The following is a 16,946-nucleotide window of genomic DNA, read 5'->3' on the forward strand; positions in this document are numbered from 1 at the left end:
AAGATCAGGACTTTATGACACCTGCGCAGGCCTTCATGGGAAATGCGGTCTTCCGTTAGACAAAACAATACCGCTTTTATCCACTGGCGTCACTGAAAACGTAACGTTGTTATAAATTAGGGCTGTCAAACGATTAAAATTTTTAATCAAGTTAATTACAGCTTAAAAATTAATTAATCGTAATTAATCACAATTCAAACCATCTATAAAATATGCCATATTTTTCTGTAAATTATTGTTGGAATGGAAAGATAAGACACAAGACGGATATATACATTCAACATACGGTACATAAGTACTGTATTTGTTTATTATAACATTAAATCAACAAGATGGTATTAACATTATTAACATTCTCTTAAAGCGATCCATGGATAGAAAGACTTGTAGTTCTTAAGAGATAAATGGTAGTACAAGTTATAGAAATCTAATATTAAAACCCCTCTTAATATTTTCGTTTTATTAAAATGTGTAAAATTTTCAATCAAAAAATGAAGTAGTAGCTCGCCATTGTTGATGTCAATAATTACACCATGCTCACTCATGGTACCAACCCATAAAATCAGTTGGACCTAAGCACCAGCAGAGGGCGCCAAACACCAAAAAACAAGTAACAAGCGGACATTACACTGTACTGTACATTTTAATCTGTTTGAGCGGGGCATGTGCATTAATTGCGTCAAATATTTTAACGTGATTAATTTAGAAAATTAATTACCGCCCGTTAACGCGATAATTTTGACAGCCCTATTATAAATGTTAAGAATTTTTTACATTTGGCTTAATCTTCGAGTTAGCGAGAGTTTAACTAGTCGGTGGAGTTTTGACAAATTCCGAGCAATTTGTTAGTTAAGTGTTAGTTTCGGGGCTCCGGAATGGCTAAGCTAACGCTAGTTAATGGGGCTTGCTAGCGTGCCCATTAAAAAAGGATATTAACAGATCTATTTGTTTAAACGACAACATTTTTATTTTTAATTATTTTGACAATATTAGTTTTTCTTTTATGATTCTGATTTTTAAAAAGTATTTTTCCAAATTGTTATTTTCTAATTATTAAGTTTTCTATGGAACTATGTATTCCCTCAATGCTTTTTGATATCTATTTGTTAACTCATTCACCACCATTGACGGTGATAGAAGTACAATCCAATTTGACTGGTCATCCGATCGTTGACAACCCTCCCAATCAAAATGATGTGAAAATCTATCGCCATCAATGCATGGCAGCCAAAGAGTTAAATGTAAATTCAGGTATCAAGAGGTTAATGTTAAGATAGCCAGTTGTATAGATTGGTCATGAGGGTTTATTTACTGAACGGCAGGTTGCCAGGAATTTATTTGGAGGTGGTGTTCATGTTTTTTTTTTCTTTTTACGAGTGGGCAAGAAAAAAAAATCATTGGGGATAATGAATGATATTGACAAGATTCATGTAGCGTACACGATCGATCAATCAATGAGCTCCCATTTGGTTGCTCCATGGGTGCCCATTATTGATCGCTGGTGACCTCACACCAAGTGAGAAAACTACAAACATTTTTTCTTTTTAGAGTTACAACTTATTGCCGTGCTATTATTAGCGCATCAGTTGAAGTACAGGAGGCCAAGCGTTGACCTAGTATTAATCTTCAGTATTTGCTCCATTGCACGTACTGTATTTGCTTGATCGTGAAACTTGTTATACTGTTTAAAGCAGTTTAGAAATTTAGTTTAGTTGTGGCTTGCAATGTAGTTTCTATTATTTTGGTTTAAACAGAGATTTTCCCTGTATTTTGTTTGCTGTATGTGCTATTTTTGTTCTTTAAACAAAATGTTGCAAGTCCAAAATGCTTCATACCCTTTCTTAATGCTAGTCAATGTTTTAAACCAGGGGTGTGTCAAACTGGCGACCCAGGTGCCAGATCCTGGCCACCGCATGATTTTGTGTGGCCTGAAAAGTATTTATATAAAACTTTCATGGATGACAAATAAGAGAATATTTCTTTTTTAATGAGATTTTAAAAATAAAACAAATATACTGTTTATTCAATTTTTTTCTATAAAATCCCAAAATGGAAAAAAAAGAATGTTGACCGATTCCCACCTATTTTTTCTGAACAAGTGTAAAGATAAAAAAAACATGAATATACTTTACATACATTGACAGTATATAAATGAATACTTACAGTTATTCTTCTTTTTTAATATAGAAAAACAAAAATGATAAAAAATAAGAATAAAGAATATTTACTGCTACCCTCCATTTTTTTAATAAAAAAGGGAAATGAAAGAAAACTGTGCTGACAGGCTAAAAAAAAAAAAGAAAAAATAATAATTTAGTCATTTTTATTTCAACAAAAACTTTTTTTTGACTATCAAAATAGCCACCCACCAAATGTGACACGAAAACAACATTTGTTCATAGATAGGTCGCAGCTGTCCTCACTGTATTATGGGATATTTACACCAAAAGATATTAACCGGTAACACTTTATTTGACAGCGGCATCATACGACTGTCATAAGACCAAATGAACCACAATGAAGCTTTGAACCAATTGGCTGCAAAGCTTCATTGCCTTAAGAAGCTTCATTTGGCCATCACTGCTCCCTTTGGGGAGATAGTCAAACTCTGCTGCCACCTGCTGACAACACTGTTGTTGTCCAACATGCCTCCTAGCATGCATTGCAGCGCCACAGATGTAAATAACAATCAAAAATTCATATTATGTGCTAATTATGTCTTCAGTTACTGTCCCAGTTGTTAACAATTTATTTGACAGTCACGCCATAAGACTGTCATTGGAAAATTATAATTATTACATGGCACTGTCATGAGCATGAATGAATGTTTATAACAGATGTCATTTAGTGTTATCCGGCAAATTAACTCACTTTTGAATGGATGTAAAAGATTCGAGTAGTTACATAATTTGCCGGATGACACCTAATGACATCTGTCATAAGCATTCAGTAATGCCCATGATAGTGTCATGTCACAACTATGACAATCTAATGACGCCGCTGTCAAATAAAGAAGTGTTACTTATTAACCCAAATAAATAAAAAAAATAAGCCGTACTGACAATATGCCGCAGGATTCAAAATGAAGGAAAAAAAGGAGCTGCTTATAGTCTGAAAATTATGGTATTGTGAAATGAGCACATACTGTATAGACATCCCTCTGAACAGTTTATGATACAAAGCTGGTCAAAAACAATCTAAAAGACATCTTGTGCACTTGTGTGGCATTTTCCCAGCAGCATCACATGTGAAACTGTATCGTGTCGCAGGAAGACGGGTGAACCGTGAGGTGAAAGAAGCAGTAAAAGCTTTTCTTTGTGCCATCCTATCACCTCCCCTGACATGTCTCACTTCGGGGTGAAACTAGAGAGCGCCAACAAATGGTTTGAGGACACATAGTCTGGAGGATTAAGACGAACAGAGCGCAGCAGATTGAAAAGATGGCACCTCGGAGGTGATCAAGTGGAAATACGCTCGTGCGGAGACAGGATGCGACAAAAGAATGTATCCGAGTCAGCATCAGTTTGCTCTTGAAGGCCGAATGTTATTTTCTTTCAATGTATAATGTCAGCAAAAATAGCATTATTTCATCTGAGTCTCCACGAGAGCGGCTAAATCCCCATCGAGCTGGGCGTCAGACAGCTTTTGGATAAACTTGCGGTACCTGCTCACGTCCAACTGTGGGTTTAAATTCTGCAGACTCCTTTCCACGTCCTGTTGCCAGGCTAGTCTACAACTTTGAAGCCCCTCGGGCGTGCCCGGGTCATGGTTATCCTCAGGTCCCATTACCCTTTTGTTGCTCTTCTGTTCGTCACGCGGTAGCGGTGACACAAACTCTCGTAGTGATGCCACTTCTTTCTCCAAAGCTAAAGCGAGTATGTCGGATGACCTCTCTCTTATTGCACGGATGGGCTGGATGGAGCAGGAAGATGGAAGATAATCTAGCAGGGTGTCCAAAAGCTTGAGCATTTGTAAGTGGCTGTGAAAAAGCAAACAAAATTTCGATTTTAACGCTTATAATTAGTGCTTCAAAATTAATTGATTAACTGGAGTAAATTAATTTGAAAAAAAAAACTTCAAACTAATTTTGCTGCTTCAAGGATTCATTTAATTAGAGTGGCATTGTAATGGTTTGTTTTGAAAGTGTTTGCATTTAGCTTTATTGATTTGGATGGATATACTGTCCTCTAGAGGCAACAGTGAATATGACATTACTCATCTAACATGGCTGGATCCAGCCGCTCCCTGCCAAGACCAACATAAGGTTGTAAGGTTTTTTTTTTTTTAGCTAATATGATTGTTCATGCATTTGTAATTTAGCTTAGAGGTATATTTAGCAGTTTGGGGAATGGGAATGTGTTTGAACGATTTGTTAAGAGCATTTAAAAAAAAAAAAAAAAAAAAAAAATTTAAGTTTGCATTTTATAGCATTTAAGATAGCAGACTTTTGCTATCTAAGTTAGCCAACTGTTCTTGTGTTGTACTCATTAATTTTTTTATACCATTTGTGGCTAAGCTCAGTTATTTTAATTATTGCTCTTGAGGAATGAAAGTGCAATTCTACGTAGTTTGAAAAAACACTTGGGAATTTTATTTTGTATTTGCATTTAATGCTCTTTTGAAAGTGCAATCATAGCAAGCCTTTGTTTTTAATCTCCTAAAATTTATTCTGCAACACATTAAATGCTCCCAATCCAACTACTTGATTATTTAAACTAACTAATTGATAGATTAATTGATTACTTAAATAATCGATAGCAGCAGCCCTAATTAAAATCAATTCGTATGAATAGAACCGAGCACCTGTAAAATGCTAGTAGGGATTGTAAAGACATACATAATGATGAACTTATTTACAGTGATCCCTCGCTACTTCGCGCTTCAAACTTCACGCCCTCAGTCCTTCGCAGACTTTTTTTCAATTAAAAATACCAAAACAAAAAAAAAAATACAAATGAGCTGTCCCGAGCCGATCGCTTAGTCTCACTCTCACTCCCTCCCTCCCTCCCTCCCTCTCCCTGCTCTTTGTTCCCCAGGCAGGCAGTGCACGTGCACTGGAGTTGCTTATTAAAGTTAATGATGTTGACAGATGTTTGTGTCTGACTTGGCCAGAGTCACAGGGTTCAAAAGCGCCGCAAGCATCAATCACCATTTAACTTGTTAAACAGTTGCTGTGGCAACTCATTGTGTCTAAGAGAGATTTGAGTAGACTCACTCAATGTAGTGCTGCCTTGGAACAGACAGGCTCTGTGTGCGTATTGCACGGGCGGGGGGGATAAGAAAGCGCGCGCTGGAATGAATGTGAGTGTGTGGCGACGTTCGAGGCAGCCGGACGTGTTGTGTTCTCGGCAATAAACGCCACATGTTCAAAATTGATCCTGAGCAGTTTGTAATTTCCACGTCACCCAAAGAGTCACAGCCAAAGGAGGGAACAGAAGCAATTAATACAGCCAAGCACTTTTCTACTACAGTACACTACGCTATTCTTGTTTTAAAGTAATTCGGTGGGACAAGTAACATGTTTAAAAGTTATCATAATCATTACATTTATAGTGCTTAAAAACCATTTATTACAAATTATATATACTGTATATATATGAATTTTTAAAAATTATCCTTTCAGAAAAAAAAGTGAAAAAACATGTCTTACATGTATCTCTTTCTAATGCTGAATCTGAATAAATACATTGGGGTTTGGGTGCGTTACTTTGCGGTTTTTCACTTATCGCGGCAGGTTCTGGTCCCCAGTAACCGTTAAAAATGAGGGATCACTGACACTGTGCTGCCATTGACGTTGATAGATGTCCAATCCATTTGAACTGGGAGGTGTGGCAGCGAATGAATGAACATTCCCAATTCAAATGGAATGGCTGTCTTTCGCCGTCAATGGCAGCAAATGTGTTCATTCATTCTGCAGCTCTTTCCGATACCCATTTTTTGCAAAAGAAAGACCATATTCCTATGAGTATTGCTATGCATACTGTTTAAACTTATTTCAAATTTATAGGTCTCATTTTTATATATTGATATCAACACTGATTTTTTTTCTCTCCACTTTTATTTCATTTTGACACTCCTGTTCTCTTGTGCAGTGCACTCCTTGTTTGTCTGAGTGTTCTGTTTTTGCCACCATAAATGCATCTTTCTCACCTGGAGTGGACCGCCAGTTCCCCTAGGAACGGGCTGATGTGATGCCAGCGCAACAGTGAGAGGGATGAGAGTCCTTGAGAAGTGAATAGTTGATGCTGAGGGCTTACTTGTACCCTCTTAGATCCCACTCTCCTCTGCAGCCAGCCGTCAATATCACCCAAACTGTGATCGGGGGAATCTATGCGGAAAGTCCAGTGATCCAGCACCGACAACAGAGACAGCAAGTCCTCCAGAGCCATATCTCGGTACCGAGAAATGAAAAAATATAAGATGAAAACATGCATGTATAAAATTACCGTATTTTTCGGACTATAAGTCGTATTTTTCATAGTATGGCTGGGGGTGCGACTAATACTCTGGAGCGACTTATGTGTGAAATTATTAACACATTATTATATCATTTCACGTGTTTTGTTTTATTTATTTATTTATTATTTATTTGTTTTTGTTTTATTTAGTGTTTTGGAGTGACACTGATGGTTTGGTCAACTTGTTAGCATGTTGTTTATGCTATAGTTATCTGAATAACTCTTAATAGCTATGTTACGTTTACATACCGGCAACGGTTGCATTTCGTTGTTCATGCATCATGTAACATTATCAAACACTTATTCAGCATGTTGTTCTCTATTTTATTATTTTAAATAATAGTAATAATAATTATTATTATTTTAAATTGCCTTTCAAGATGACATATCTGTTCTATGTGTTGGATTATATGGTTACTGACATCACGATTGGGTGCAGAGAAAAATTAACAGTAAAAAGTGAGCTAGACTTCTGTGCTAATTAACTGAAGCTGATTTTGAAGCTGATACTTGCAAGTGCTAGACTATGTTAGTGCATGTGTGTGCGTGCGTTGATTTGTGGGGGGGGGGGGGGGGGGGGGGTGCATCCGCGGGATGTCGTGTGCAAACTGTACTATTGGCCTTTGTGCATTTTTGGCCCATACATGCGCGTTTTTTTTCTGAAAATACTGTCACAATAATAAACTTTGTGTTGATCTGATCACGTGGTCTCCTCCATTTTCTGCATCTAGAGTCTGCGGGTGTACGGACCGCATGAGAGACGTATGCAGTGGGCATCACAGGCGTTCCGCATCGGAGCTGAGCGCAGCAGCCGCACGGAAATAGTGGGATTTTGGGGTTAATCATCATTAGACTTGCAACCCCGTCTGAAATGGACTGTGCCAACTCATTCATTGTGTAAGTGAGAGGCTGTTCTCAGCAGCGTGAGCATCAAAACGTGAGTGAATTGAGTGGACTCACTCAATGAAGCCTTTAATAAAGACAATAATTTTTCTACATTATTCTTGTTTAAAAATAATTCGCGTTATGAAGGTAGCATGCTGGGACAGTGGTTAGCTCCTCCACCCCACAGTTCTGGGATCAGGGGTGCAATTTGGCTCCAGACTTCCAAAGAGCTTGCATTTTCTTCCCATGCTTGCATGTTTTCTCCCAGTTCCTGCTACATCCCAAAAAACCGTGCATGGTACGCAGATTGAACACCCCAAATCCAAATTGTCTGTAGGTTTGAGTGGGTGTGCGTGAACGGTTGTGTGTCTATATGTGTCGTGCAACTGGCTGGCAACCTGTTCAGGGTGTACCCTGCCATCTGCCTGGAGTTAGCTGTTATAAGCTCCAGCACCCCCACAAGCCTCGTGAGGATAAGCAGTTCAGAAGATGAATGAATTAAATGAATATTATGGAGAGTGATTAAAAGTATGGCTTTTAAGGTGATGCAATGAAAAATGTGGGTGTGCCTACATTTTGTGCTGGTGCACCTTAAGAAAAAAGGGCCAACCAATGCAAAAAGTATGGAGCCATGGCAATATATATATCGCAATGTTATTTTTTTCCCCCTAATATCCTTCAGGCCTATCCCAAACAGAGCTACTTAAGTTATCTGGTGAAAATATGTCTAATTTTAAAATCACACTATAATATCGCGATATATCGCACCCCCCCCTAAAGTATCAATGATTTTTTTTCTTCTCAATATCGTTTAGGCCTAAACTGTATGTTGTTTTCCAAAGCAAAAGCAGATGTGTGCAAATATCCATTTTGATAACAGTATTGCAATTTTCGAACTATCAGACACACCCACTAAATACAGTATTAAAAGAAAACTGCATTTGTTCTAATACAAACCACAGGTGTCTACGAGGTATTATAAGATAGTAATTACACCAAAATACATTAGCCTGTAAAAATACACAAATAAGCCGCATGAGACTATAAATTGCAGGGTTCATAGCTTTGGTAGCAAATTCTGGTCCAGAAATTACTACAGTATAAGAACAAAAATAATTATCTGCTTTTGAGCACTACAGAATGAGAAAATTTATAATAAATAAGAGGATAGCTATTTTTTTCACATTCTTAATTTTCTTTTTAATAATTTAAAAAGTATATAAAAGAGCATATCATTTTTTATTCTTTTTTCTTATCCAAAACAAACACGAAAAATATAAATGAAACAACAAATGTATAAAATACATATGACTATCTGCTCTTTTAGTAATGATAGATGTCCAGCCATTCTTCTACTGTGAATTTAAATGGTTATATCACGAGCAGACGTCCAATCCATTTGAACTGGGAGGCTTTGGATGTCTATCACTGTCAATAGTAGCAAATAAGGTAATTTATGAAAAAGCATTAAATAGGAGTGGTAACCTGTTGGTACCTCACGATACGATACGATTTTCGAGACAAAGCTCATGATAATGATGATCTGACGATATGGCGATACAACGATTATCGATACATTAGTCAGGAAATCATTCTAGGATATTCTACAAACAACGAATAAACAGAAAAACAAGCTTCTGCTGTGAATTGGAATGTGTTTATCACTAGTAGACGTCCAATCCATTTGAACTGGGACTTCAAACGGCTTGAACGTCTATGGCCGTCAGTGGCAGCCAACGCCAGGCAATTAGGTAATTTTGGGCCATTTAAGGTCATTTACCTGTTGATTTTCAGTTACTTCCTGTTGAATTTCGGGTATTTTATGGGTTAATTCCTGTTTATTTTGGGTTACAGCACTGGAAGTGACCCATAAAATACCCAAATGAATAGGCAGTGACTCAAACTCAACAGGAAATGACCCGTAAATTACCTAAAATGAATAGCAAGTGACCTGTAAATGCCCTGAAAATCGGAGCGAATGACTGTGAATGCTCTGGTTTCGAATGAACGAACGTTCCCAGTCTAAATGGAATGGGGCGTCGAGCACCATCAATGCAGCCTTAGAGTTAACGGAGACACTTATGATGAAGATTTTGGTAGCAACTTGTTGGTTCCTTTTTAAAAATTTCTTTTTACACATTGACACTTTTTTTTAAAACGATATCTCGATTCTTGGCAGGAGTATATCGATAACCTTTTGGGAAACAAAGTATCACGATATATCACCATTTCGATATTTTGTCACACCCCTAACATTAAAGCAGTTTTAACAGTGGTGAGATTGTTGACCTGTTTCCTTAGTTTTAAGGCACGTTTTGGAAATTTAATCTTATTGCTATTCACCTGTTTTGAGCTCCGGGCTGCTCAACAGTTGGGTGTTGAAGTCAGCGTGAACGTCCACACTAACTTGACCACAATGGAGGACCATCGGCTGTGGACGGGCGAGTGCTGTATTGTCCTGTCTCGGGGTGTAATGGAGCATGACATTGCACTTGACGCAGGCAGAGTTCAACAGAGGCGCCAGCTCGGTCACGGCAGTCACGGCGAGTCTGGCCGTGTTGAGATCATTCAGGCCGCCCGCGTGGTGCCTCTTGCTTCTTTTGGCTGCCGGCTCCAGGAAGGCGGAGGCGCCGAGTGGGGGGAGCCACGACACACGGCTTTGGGACCGGATGACTGCGGGCGCCGAGCCGTGGCTTGCCTGTGTCACCATGGATAAGCTCGAACCCATTGCTGGTCTGGAACCAAAATAGCACATCAGTAAGGACCGCTGACATCATGAGGACAGTAGCACAGATGTGTTCATAGACATACAAGTAGGTGATTAACAATATTCCAGATGGTGAGAGTAGATTAGAAATTGCAACCACTCCTGAGGCAATAGTTTTTCGCCACATGTGCCGGAACAGGTGGTGGGAGATATCTGATTGCTCCCACAAAAAGAGAATGTCAGGTTATTTTAGAGGGAGGAAAAAAAGGTGTTGCCATGACAACTACCTGAATTTGGCCCAAATTCACATGAGGCTGAGGCAATCAACAAGTACAAATTACACTTCATCTACTAAATCCGAGTTGTAAACAGACGAATCTATTTCAAAACTTGAGCTACTGACGCTAACATTAACTCATTGGCTGCCAATGACGGCAATAGGCGTTAAATCCATTTTGACTAGTGGAAATTATTTTTTGCCATTCTTATTACGCTGCCTCAGTTGTTTTGATTAAAAATTGGGGCAACAACTATCAATAGGACCTAATACAGCAAAATACACATACGAATTCAGGGTTTTCCCCGGTGCTGTCTACGCCTGGCGAGCTAGTATAAAAAGCATACAGATTTCAACTGCATTTGCAGTTGAACAAAACCTAGTAATAGGGTTGAAGGTGCAAAGGTGATGTCTTATGTTCAATATGTGAACAAACCTGTCCCAGCTCTCTGTCATTGCATTCCTTTCAAGACTGCCTTTATATATGACTATGTTTAAATATTGTTAGTAAATCACTTAACATTACATTCAGTGAAGAAAATAAGTACTTGAACACCCTGCTATTTTGCAAGTTCTCCCACTTAAGAATAATGGAGGGGTCTGAAATTTTCATGGTAGATGCATGCCCACTGTGAGAGAGATAATCTAAAAAAGAAAAATCCAGAAATCACAATGTATGATTTTTTAACTATTTATTTGTGTGATACAACTGCAAATAAATATTTGAACACCTGAGAAAACAAATCTTAATATTTGGTACAGTAGCCTTTGTTTGCAATTCCAGAGGCCAAACGTTTGCTATAGTTTTTCACCAGGTTTGCACACACTGCAGGAGGATCTTGGCCCACTCCACCACACATACAGTATCTTCTCTAAATCAGTCAGGTTTCTAGGCTGTCAGTGAGAAACACTGAGTTTGAGCTCCCTAGAAAGGTTTCAACTCCTGTTGTATAGTTCTGGGCTGATTCCTCACCTTTCTTAGAAACATTGAGAACCCATGAGGTGATATCTTAAATGGGGCTCCACTCAGATTGAGATTGACCGTCATGTTTAGCGTCTTCCATTTTCTAATGATTGCTCCAACAGTGGACGTTTTTCAATGAGCAGCTAAGGCAGTTGCTCCTTAGCCCTTTCTGGCCTTGTGGAGGTGTACAATTTTGTCTCTGGTGTCTTTGAAAAGTGGCCTTGGTCTTGGCCATTTTACAAGTTTGAGTCTTACTGATCGTACGGGGTGGACAGGTGTCCTTATGCAGCTAACGACCTCAAACAGGAGTATCCGATCCAGGATACATGGAACACATGGAGAGGAGGTGGACTTTCAATAAGCGGACTAAAAGGTCTTTCAGGGTCAGAATTCTGATAGACAGGTGTTCACATACTTATTTGCAGCTGTATCTCACAAATAAATCATTAAAAAAATCATGCATTGGTATTTCTGGATTTTTCTTTTTTAATTATCTCTCCCACAAAGGACATGCGCATACGATGAAAATTTCAGACCCCCCCTTCCATGATTTCTAAGAGGGAGAAATTGCAAAATAGCAGGGTGTTCAAATGCTGATTTTCTTCACTGTAACAGTCATAATTTAAACATTCTGTCAAGTTTAGATGTTTATATTTTTTCCCCCACATGCATAGTGGGCCACTGCTGGGCTTCTCTACCACGAGGCTTTACTAATTAACAACTTTCTGTCAGCATTGGACAGTGAAATGAAATGAAATTACACTGAGCTGTCGGCAGCGAGTATCACTCCCACGACCATTCGTCCGTCCGAGACGCGATGCCAAAACTTGTCAATGTGAGGTCCGCAGAGCACCGTTGGCATGACTCTGGTCTCGTCATCGGTGGCCTCTTCCTTTGACTCGTCATCACTCTCCCAAAGAGCGACGAGTCCTTCCTGGACAGAAAGATGATAACGACAGATGACAAGTGTGCGACAGCCCTGACATGAGTTTTGATGTCCAAAAAAACCCCCACCACTATTAACTCTTTCAGTGCCATTGATGCTGATAGACGACCAATCATGTGGCTCTTTTCATCCTTCTGTGAATTTAAATTAGTTTTGTCACCAGTAAACGTCTAATCCATTTGAACTGGGAGAGCAAATTCACATCAATTGGACATCTGTCTTTGGTAATGGCAGCCAATGAGTAACGGTACACAGATGGGAATCTTTGCGTTTTATTTATTGCACAAAAGCACAATTTTCTGCAGTTTTGTTTTTATATTTTGGGCTTTGACTGCATCTTTTTCCATCAGTGTCAATTTATCAATATGAGAAACAAGTTTCGGAGCTAATCTAATGATTTGGGAAGGAGGAGAGTGGGACTTGAATCTCTCGAGTGATTTTTTTTACTGCGGAGGATTTTTTAAAAAACGGATTTGAGTGTTATTTTTATCAATTGGTGCGGTGCATGTCTCACCTCCAAGAGATACACAGTATATACAAAAGGGAGACCAACTTTTCTCCCCATATTGCACACGCACATGATTTTCAAAATATATTTTTGTATCACGTAAAAATAATGACAGCAGGAAAACAGTCAAACTGAAAAAAGAGAGATGGAAATTTGCCAACAAGTTCTTCAATACATTATTCCATGAGTTTTCCTTTGTTGTGTTGTCATTATTTCTCTGTATTAGCGGGCCGACAGCACAAAGAGGGTGAGGGACATAAAGATTTTGCTTTATAGTTGTGTACAACAACAACAAAAAATCGAAATCTCGTATCCACATGTGTCATACCTGCTCAGGCGTTGTGATATTAGGTTTTCGATGTTGAACCACGCCAATAAGCACTTGCACTGACTGCCGCAAAACTTTGTCCTTCACTTTCACTTCCCCTTGGAGCTCCTGCAGCGCGCTGAGTCCACTCTGAGAGACAGATGACAGTCGCATGACAGAGGAAGTTAAAAAACATAGTTCTGTTTTGGGAAAACGTGATTGTAGTGATGCAACTTCAGTGTTTTTATGGATCACCTGCAGTCTGGACTCCAAAGCTTTCATTGTGAGGTGGTTCTCTGGTGGAGGGGACATTTTTGCAGCTGCACTGCAATGCTCGCCACGCTAAAGTTGAAACATTTTGACACTAATCAGAAGTTTTAGGCCTTTTTTCAGGTTTGGTTTCAAAAATTCTAAAGGATGTTGATCACATGATCCTTATTTACAGTTGTCAGTGAACAATCAATTTTCAATGTAATGGAAGGTCAACAGAGGTTGGTAGTAACGCGTTACATTTCCTTGAGTCACTTTTTCAGAAAATTGTACTTCTAAGTAGTTTTACTAAGCCATAATTTTTTATTTTACTTGGTATATTTGTGAGGAAGAAACGCTACTCTAACGCCGCTACATTGAGCTGCACTAGTCGTTACATTTTTGTTGTTTATTCCAGATATTAAAAATTTTTTTTTTTTGCTAGAGACGCTAACAGTGACTCTACCAATTTCACTAAGGAGACGTCGCAACAATAATCACATGACTCCATTATACCAATCTTGCTTGCAATAAAGCTTGCCGTTCCATCATGCCAGCCTGTTCAATCATGTGGCGTCTTTAAAGCACCGCAAAAAATCTAAGTATTTGACATAGCCCTGAACATGACTCGAAAACGCGGTTTTTAATCTCTCGCCGTTTTTATTTGGCACCGATTGACCACGGAAAACCGGCGATATGATCCCTTTAGTTTCATAATAGGAAATGTTTTCTCCACTAGAGGGCACTATTGCTATTTGGACAAATGATGCTTAATTTCTGTAGATTTGTTTTTCTCTTGGCGGAATGTTGTTGTTGTTGTTTTTTTATTTCTTTGGATTAATGTGATTATGAAATAGGTTATAGTACAGTATAATAGTAAAAGTTCAAATAGATAACTTTGTGCTGAGAAAAAAAATCTAAGATCTTAAGCAGTTACTCACAATTTTACTCATTTGCGATACAGAGCTTACGATAATGATGATCTCACGATATGGCGATACAATGATTATTGATACATTGGTCAGGAAATCAACCTAAGATACTCTACAAAACGACTAATAAACAGAAAAACAAGCTTCTGTTGTGAATTGGAATGAATTTCGTTCTCTCGCTGCAATCCCTCCCACTTCAAACGGATTGAACGTCTATGGCAATCAGTGGCAGCCAATGCTAGGCAACCAGATAAATTTGGGGCATTTCAGATACTTACTTTATTGATTTTGAGTCACTTTGTGTTGATTTCGGGGCATTTTATGAGTCACTTCCTGTTGATTTTGCGTTACGGAACAGGAAGTGGCCTAGGAATCTCCCAAATGAATAGGCAGTGACTCAAACGCAACAGGAAGCGACGTGTAAATGCCCTAAAATGAACAGAAATTGACTTGTAAATGGCCTGAAAATCAGAAAGAGTGACTGTGAATTCTCTGGTTTCAAATGAATGAACGTTCGTGCGACCCTCCCAGTCTAAATAGATTGGCCGTCGAGGGCCATCAATGGCAGCCATAGAGTTAACCGAGACACTATTATAGTTGAAGATTTTGATAGCAACTTGATGGTTCCTTTTTTTTTTTTTTTTTTTTAACATTGACACCTTCTTAAAACAATATCTCGATTCTTGGCAGGTGCATATCGATAACCTTTTGGGATACAAAGTATCACGATATATCACCATTTCGATATTTTGTTACACCCCTACTCACAATGTTACTCATTACTTGAGTATTATTTCACTAAATACCTTTCTACCTGTCCTCGGGTATTTTTTTGTATGACTGTTATTTTTAATTCTGTAATATTTTATTGAAGTAACACTACTCGAGTAAAATTTTTGACTACTCTACCCGCCTCTGAAGGTCAATGACGTAAAGGTTTTCCTTACAGAATAGGAGATTCCGCAAAGGTCCGTGATGAGGAAATGATCCAGCAACTGTCCCGATACACGGTCATCGTGAAAAACCAACAATATCTGTTCTGTGCCGCATCGGAGATAGTCATCCACGTGAACAGAACTCACTTTTGACCACTGGGTGGCGATCTGTAAAATAAAAATTAGACAAACTGTGTTAATACTGGAAAATAAGTGTTGTGGGTTCAATCCTGAACCACTGTGTTTATGACAGTGCCCAGGCAAAAACAATCATGTATCACATACTTGAAATGTATCCTTCCACACAGCACAGGCGTTGCCATGGGCGAAAGCTACGACAAAGATGACTCCATTTCTTCCTGTGTCGACCACTTGTATAGCTTCAGGACTTTCATATGGGAGTGTGCACGTGTGTTCCACCACGCCATTCTCCAAGTAAACAAGTTGCCGATTGGCAGTGGCTGCAACCACAGTGCACCGCAGAACGTCGCCTGCTATGCACGCAGACAGAACATTGATGCACTGTGTGATGCCAATGTAAGGATGAGGTAAAATCTGAGAACCGTCCACAGTGCGACCGCTCCCAAGCAAGTAGGCCACTGTTTGTTTACTTGAGCCCTGTTGCTGTCCCAGTATGAACACTTGTCTCTTAACTAGCGGGAGCTCACCAATAAGACAGTGGGATAACTGGAGAGGTACTTGTTTGACCTCACCTGACCTACTTGACGCATGAAACACAGCATCACCATGTGTCCACAGCACAGTTGGACCCTGAAGGATACAAACATCCCCACTCAAGCGGTGAGGGAGTGAGAACTCAATGCTGGGCTTCAGCTGGTTTGAGTCGCTCAGAATGAAAGTTTTATATAGAAAAAAATCTGACTTCTTGTTCTTTTTCGAGACAAGCACACACGGTGTAGAGGTCCTACTTTGAACACAAACGACGCTTTTTGATTTGATAAAAGCGTCCACGCGGGCGGCACTTTTGTGGAGGATGACAGCAGATCCTTGTGATGCTTTCATAAACACCTCATGCTCCGGCTGGAAAGAAAAGTCACAGAACGTTACCTCGCTGGCCTTGTTTTCCCTTACGACGTGATTAAATGTGATGATCTTGCCACAGAACGAAAGTTGGTTCGAAGTTGACGTGACGCTCGTCATTATGCACTTAAACGACAACAGCTATGTTTTTAATGTAATTATTACATTTATAATGTCCTTCGCGTTTTGACATTTTTCATTGCATTTGACTGACTTATTTTGAATCGAAATCGTCTCACTCGAAAGCGCGCGCCAACCCGGAAGTTTACCGCCTGGTGAAGTGCATTGTGGGAGTTTATTTTTGTAAACAGCGGTGCGTTCAAGAGCTTACGCTAACTGGTTTAGCCTCCATGACATAGCGCTTAGTGCTCGACGCATCGATTTCACGCTTTTTGTGTATTTTTAATACATTTGCGCGACATCTCGAACACGACTGCACACACCTTCCTTCCTTTCCTCGTCATAAAACAACAAAACGAAGAGGAGTGGCCAATGAACTGAGCCAAAATGGCTTCGAAGGGGCGTCAGTTTCTCACTTTACAGTGATTCACCCAAAGTGCGGCTAGCTACTTAGCGAGCGAGCTAACGAGGAACTATCAGTAGGGAAGGAAACGCGCCGGTGTCAGTTGAACATGGCTGATCTCGAACAACACCAAGGGGAGCAGGTATTTGAACTTTGAATTGTTAGGATGCCGTGTACTTCTTGTGATGTTTAGCTTTGAAACGTGTGTTTATAA

At 39.3% G+C, this 16,946-nt stretch overlaps 3 protein-coding genes across 5 annotated transcripts in view; 2 read left to right on the top strand and 1 right to left on the bottom strand.

Moving 5' to 3' along the window:
• The window catches only part of LOC130927136 (glycine receptor subunit alpha-2), a 63,734-nt gene extending 56,318 nt beyond the window's left edge, over positions 1–7,416 (top strand). Inside the window, exons 8-9 of one of the 2 annotated variants that reach the window (XR_009066356.1) lie at positions 6,093–6,395; positions 7,190–7,416. Coding sequence is in view for 1 of the 2 variants with exons in the window: in XM_057852720.1 (XP_057708703.1) it covers positions 6,093–6,176 (84 nt within the window). In the remaining variant the exon portion in view is untranslated. Of the gene's footprint in view, positions 1–6,092; positions 6,965–7,189 lie in introns of those variants that run through there. The other variant, XM_057852720.1, reaches the window with a different exon arrangement.
• LOC130927134 (Fanconi anemia group B protein-like) lies at positions 341–16,471 on the bottom strand. Its single transcript, XM_057852713.1, has 8 exons — positions 15,454–16,471; positions 15,181–15,336; positions 13,308–13,394; positions 13,074–13,202; positions 12,053–12,225; positions 9,687–10,078; positions 6,151–6,391; positions 341–3,979 (listed from the first exon to the last, which is right to left on the bottom strand). Exons 1-8 carry the CDS (start codon positions 16,327–16,329, stop codon positions 3,583–3,585), a joined length of 2,451 nt encoding a protein of 816 aa, XP_057708696.1. The 5' UTR covers positions 16,330–16,471; the 3' UTR covers positions 341–3,582.
• Positions 16,472–16,489: 18 nt separating this feature from the next.
• The window catches only part of LOC130927135 (motile sperm domain-containing protein 2-like), a 58,404-nt gene continuing 57,947 nt past the window's right edge, over positions 16,490–16,946 (top strand). Inside the window, exon 1 of one of the 2 annotated variants that reach the window (XR_009066355.1) lies at positions 16,490–16,874. Coding sequence is in view for 1 of the 2 variants with exons in the window: in XM_057852714.1 (XP_057708697.1) it covers positions 16,842–16,874 (33 nt within the window). In the remaining variant the exon portion in view is untranslated. The remainder of the gene's footprint in view (positions 16,875–16,946) is intronic. The other variant, XM_057852714.1, reaches the window with a different exon arrangement.

The sequence above is a fragment of the Corythoichthys intestinalis genome, chromosome 12 (assembly GCF_030265065.1).
Source record: "Corythoichthys intestinalis isolate RoL2023-P3 chromosome 12, ASM3026506v1, whole genome shotgun sequence".
NCBI classification, from domain to species: Eukaryota; Metazoa; Chordata; class Actinopteri; order Syngnathiformes; family Syngnathidae; genus Corythoichthys; species Corythoichthys intestinalis.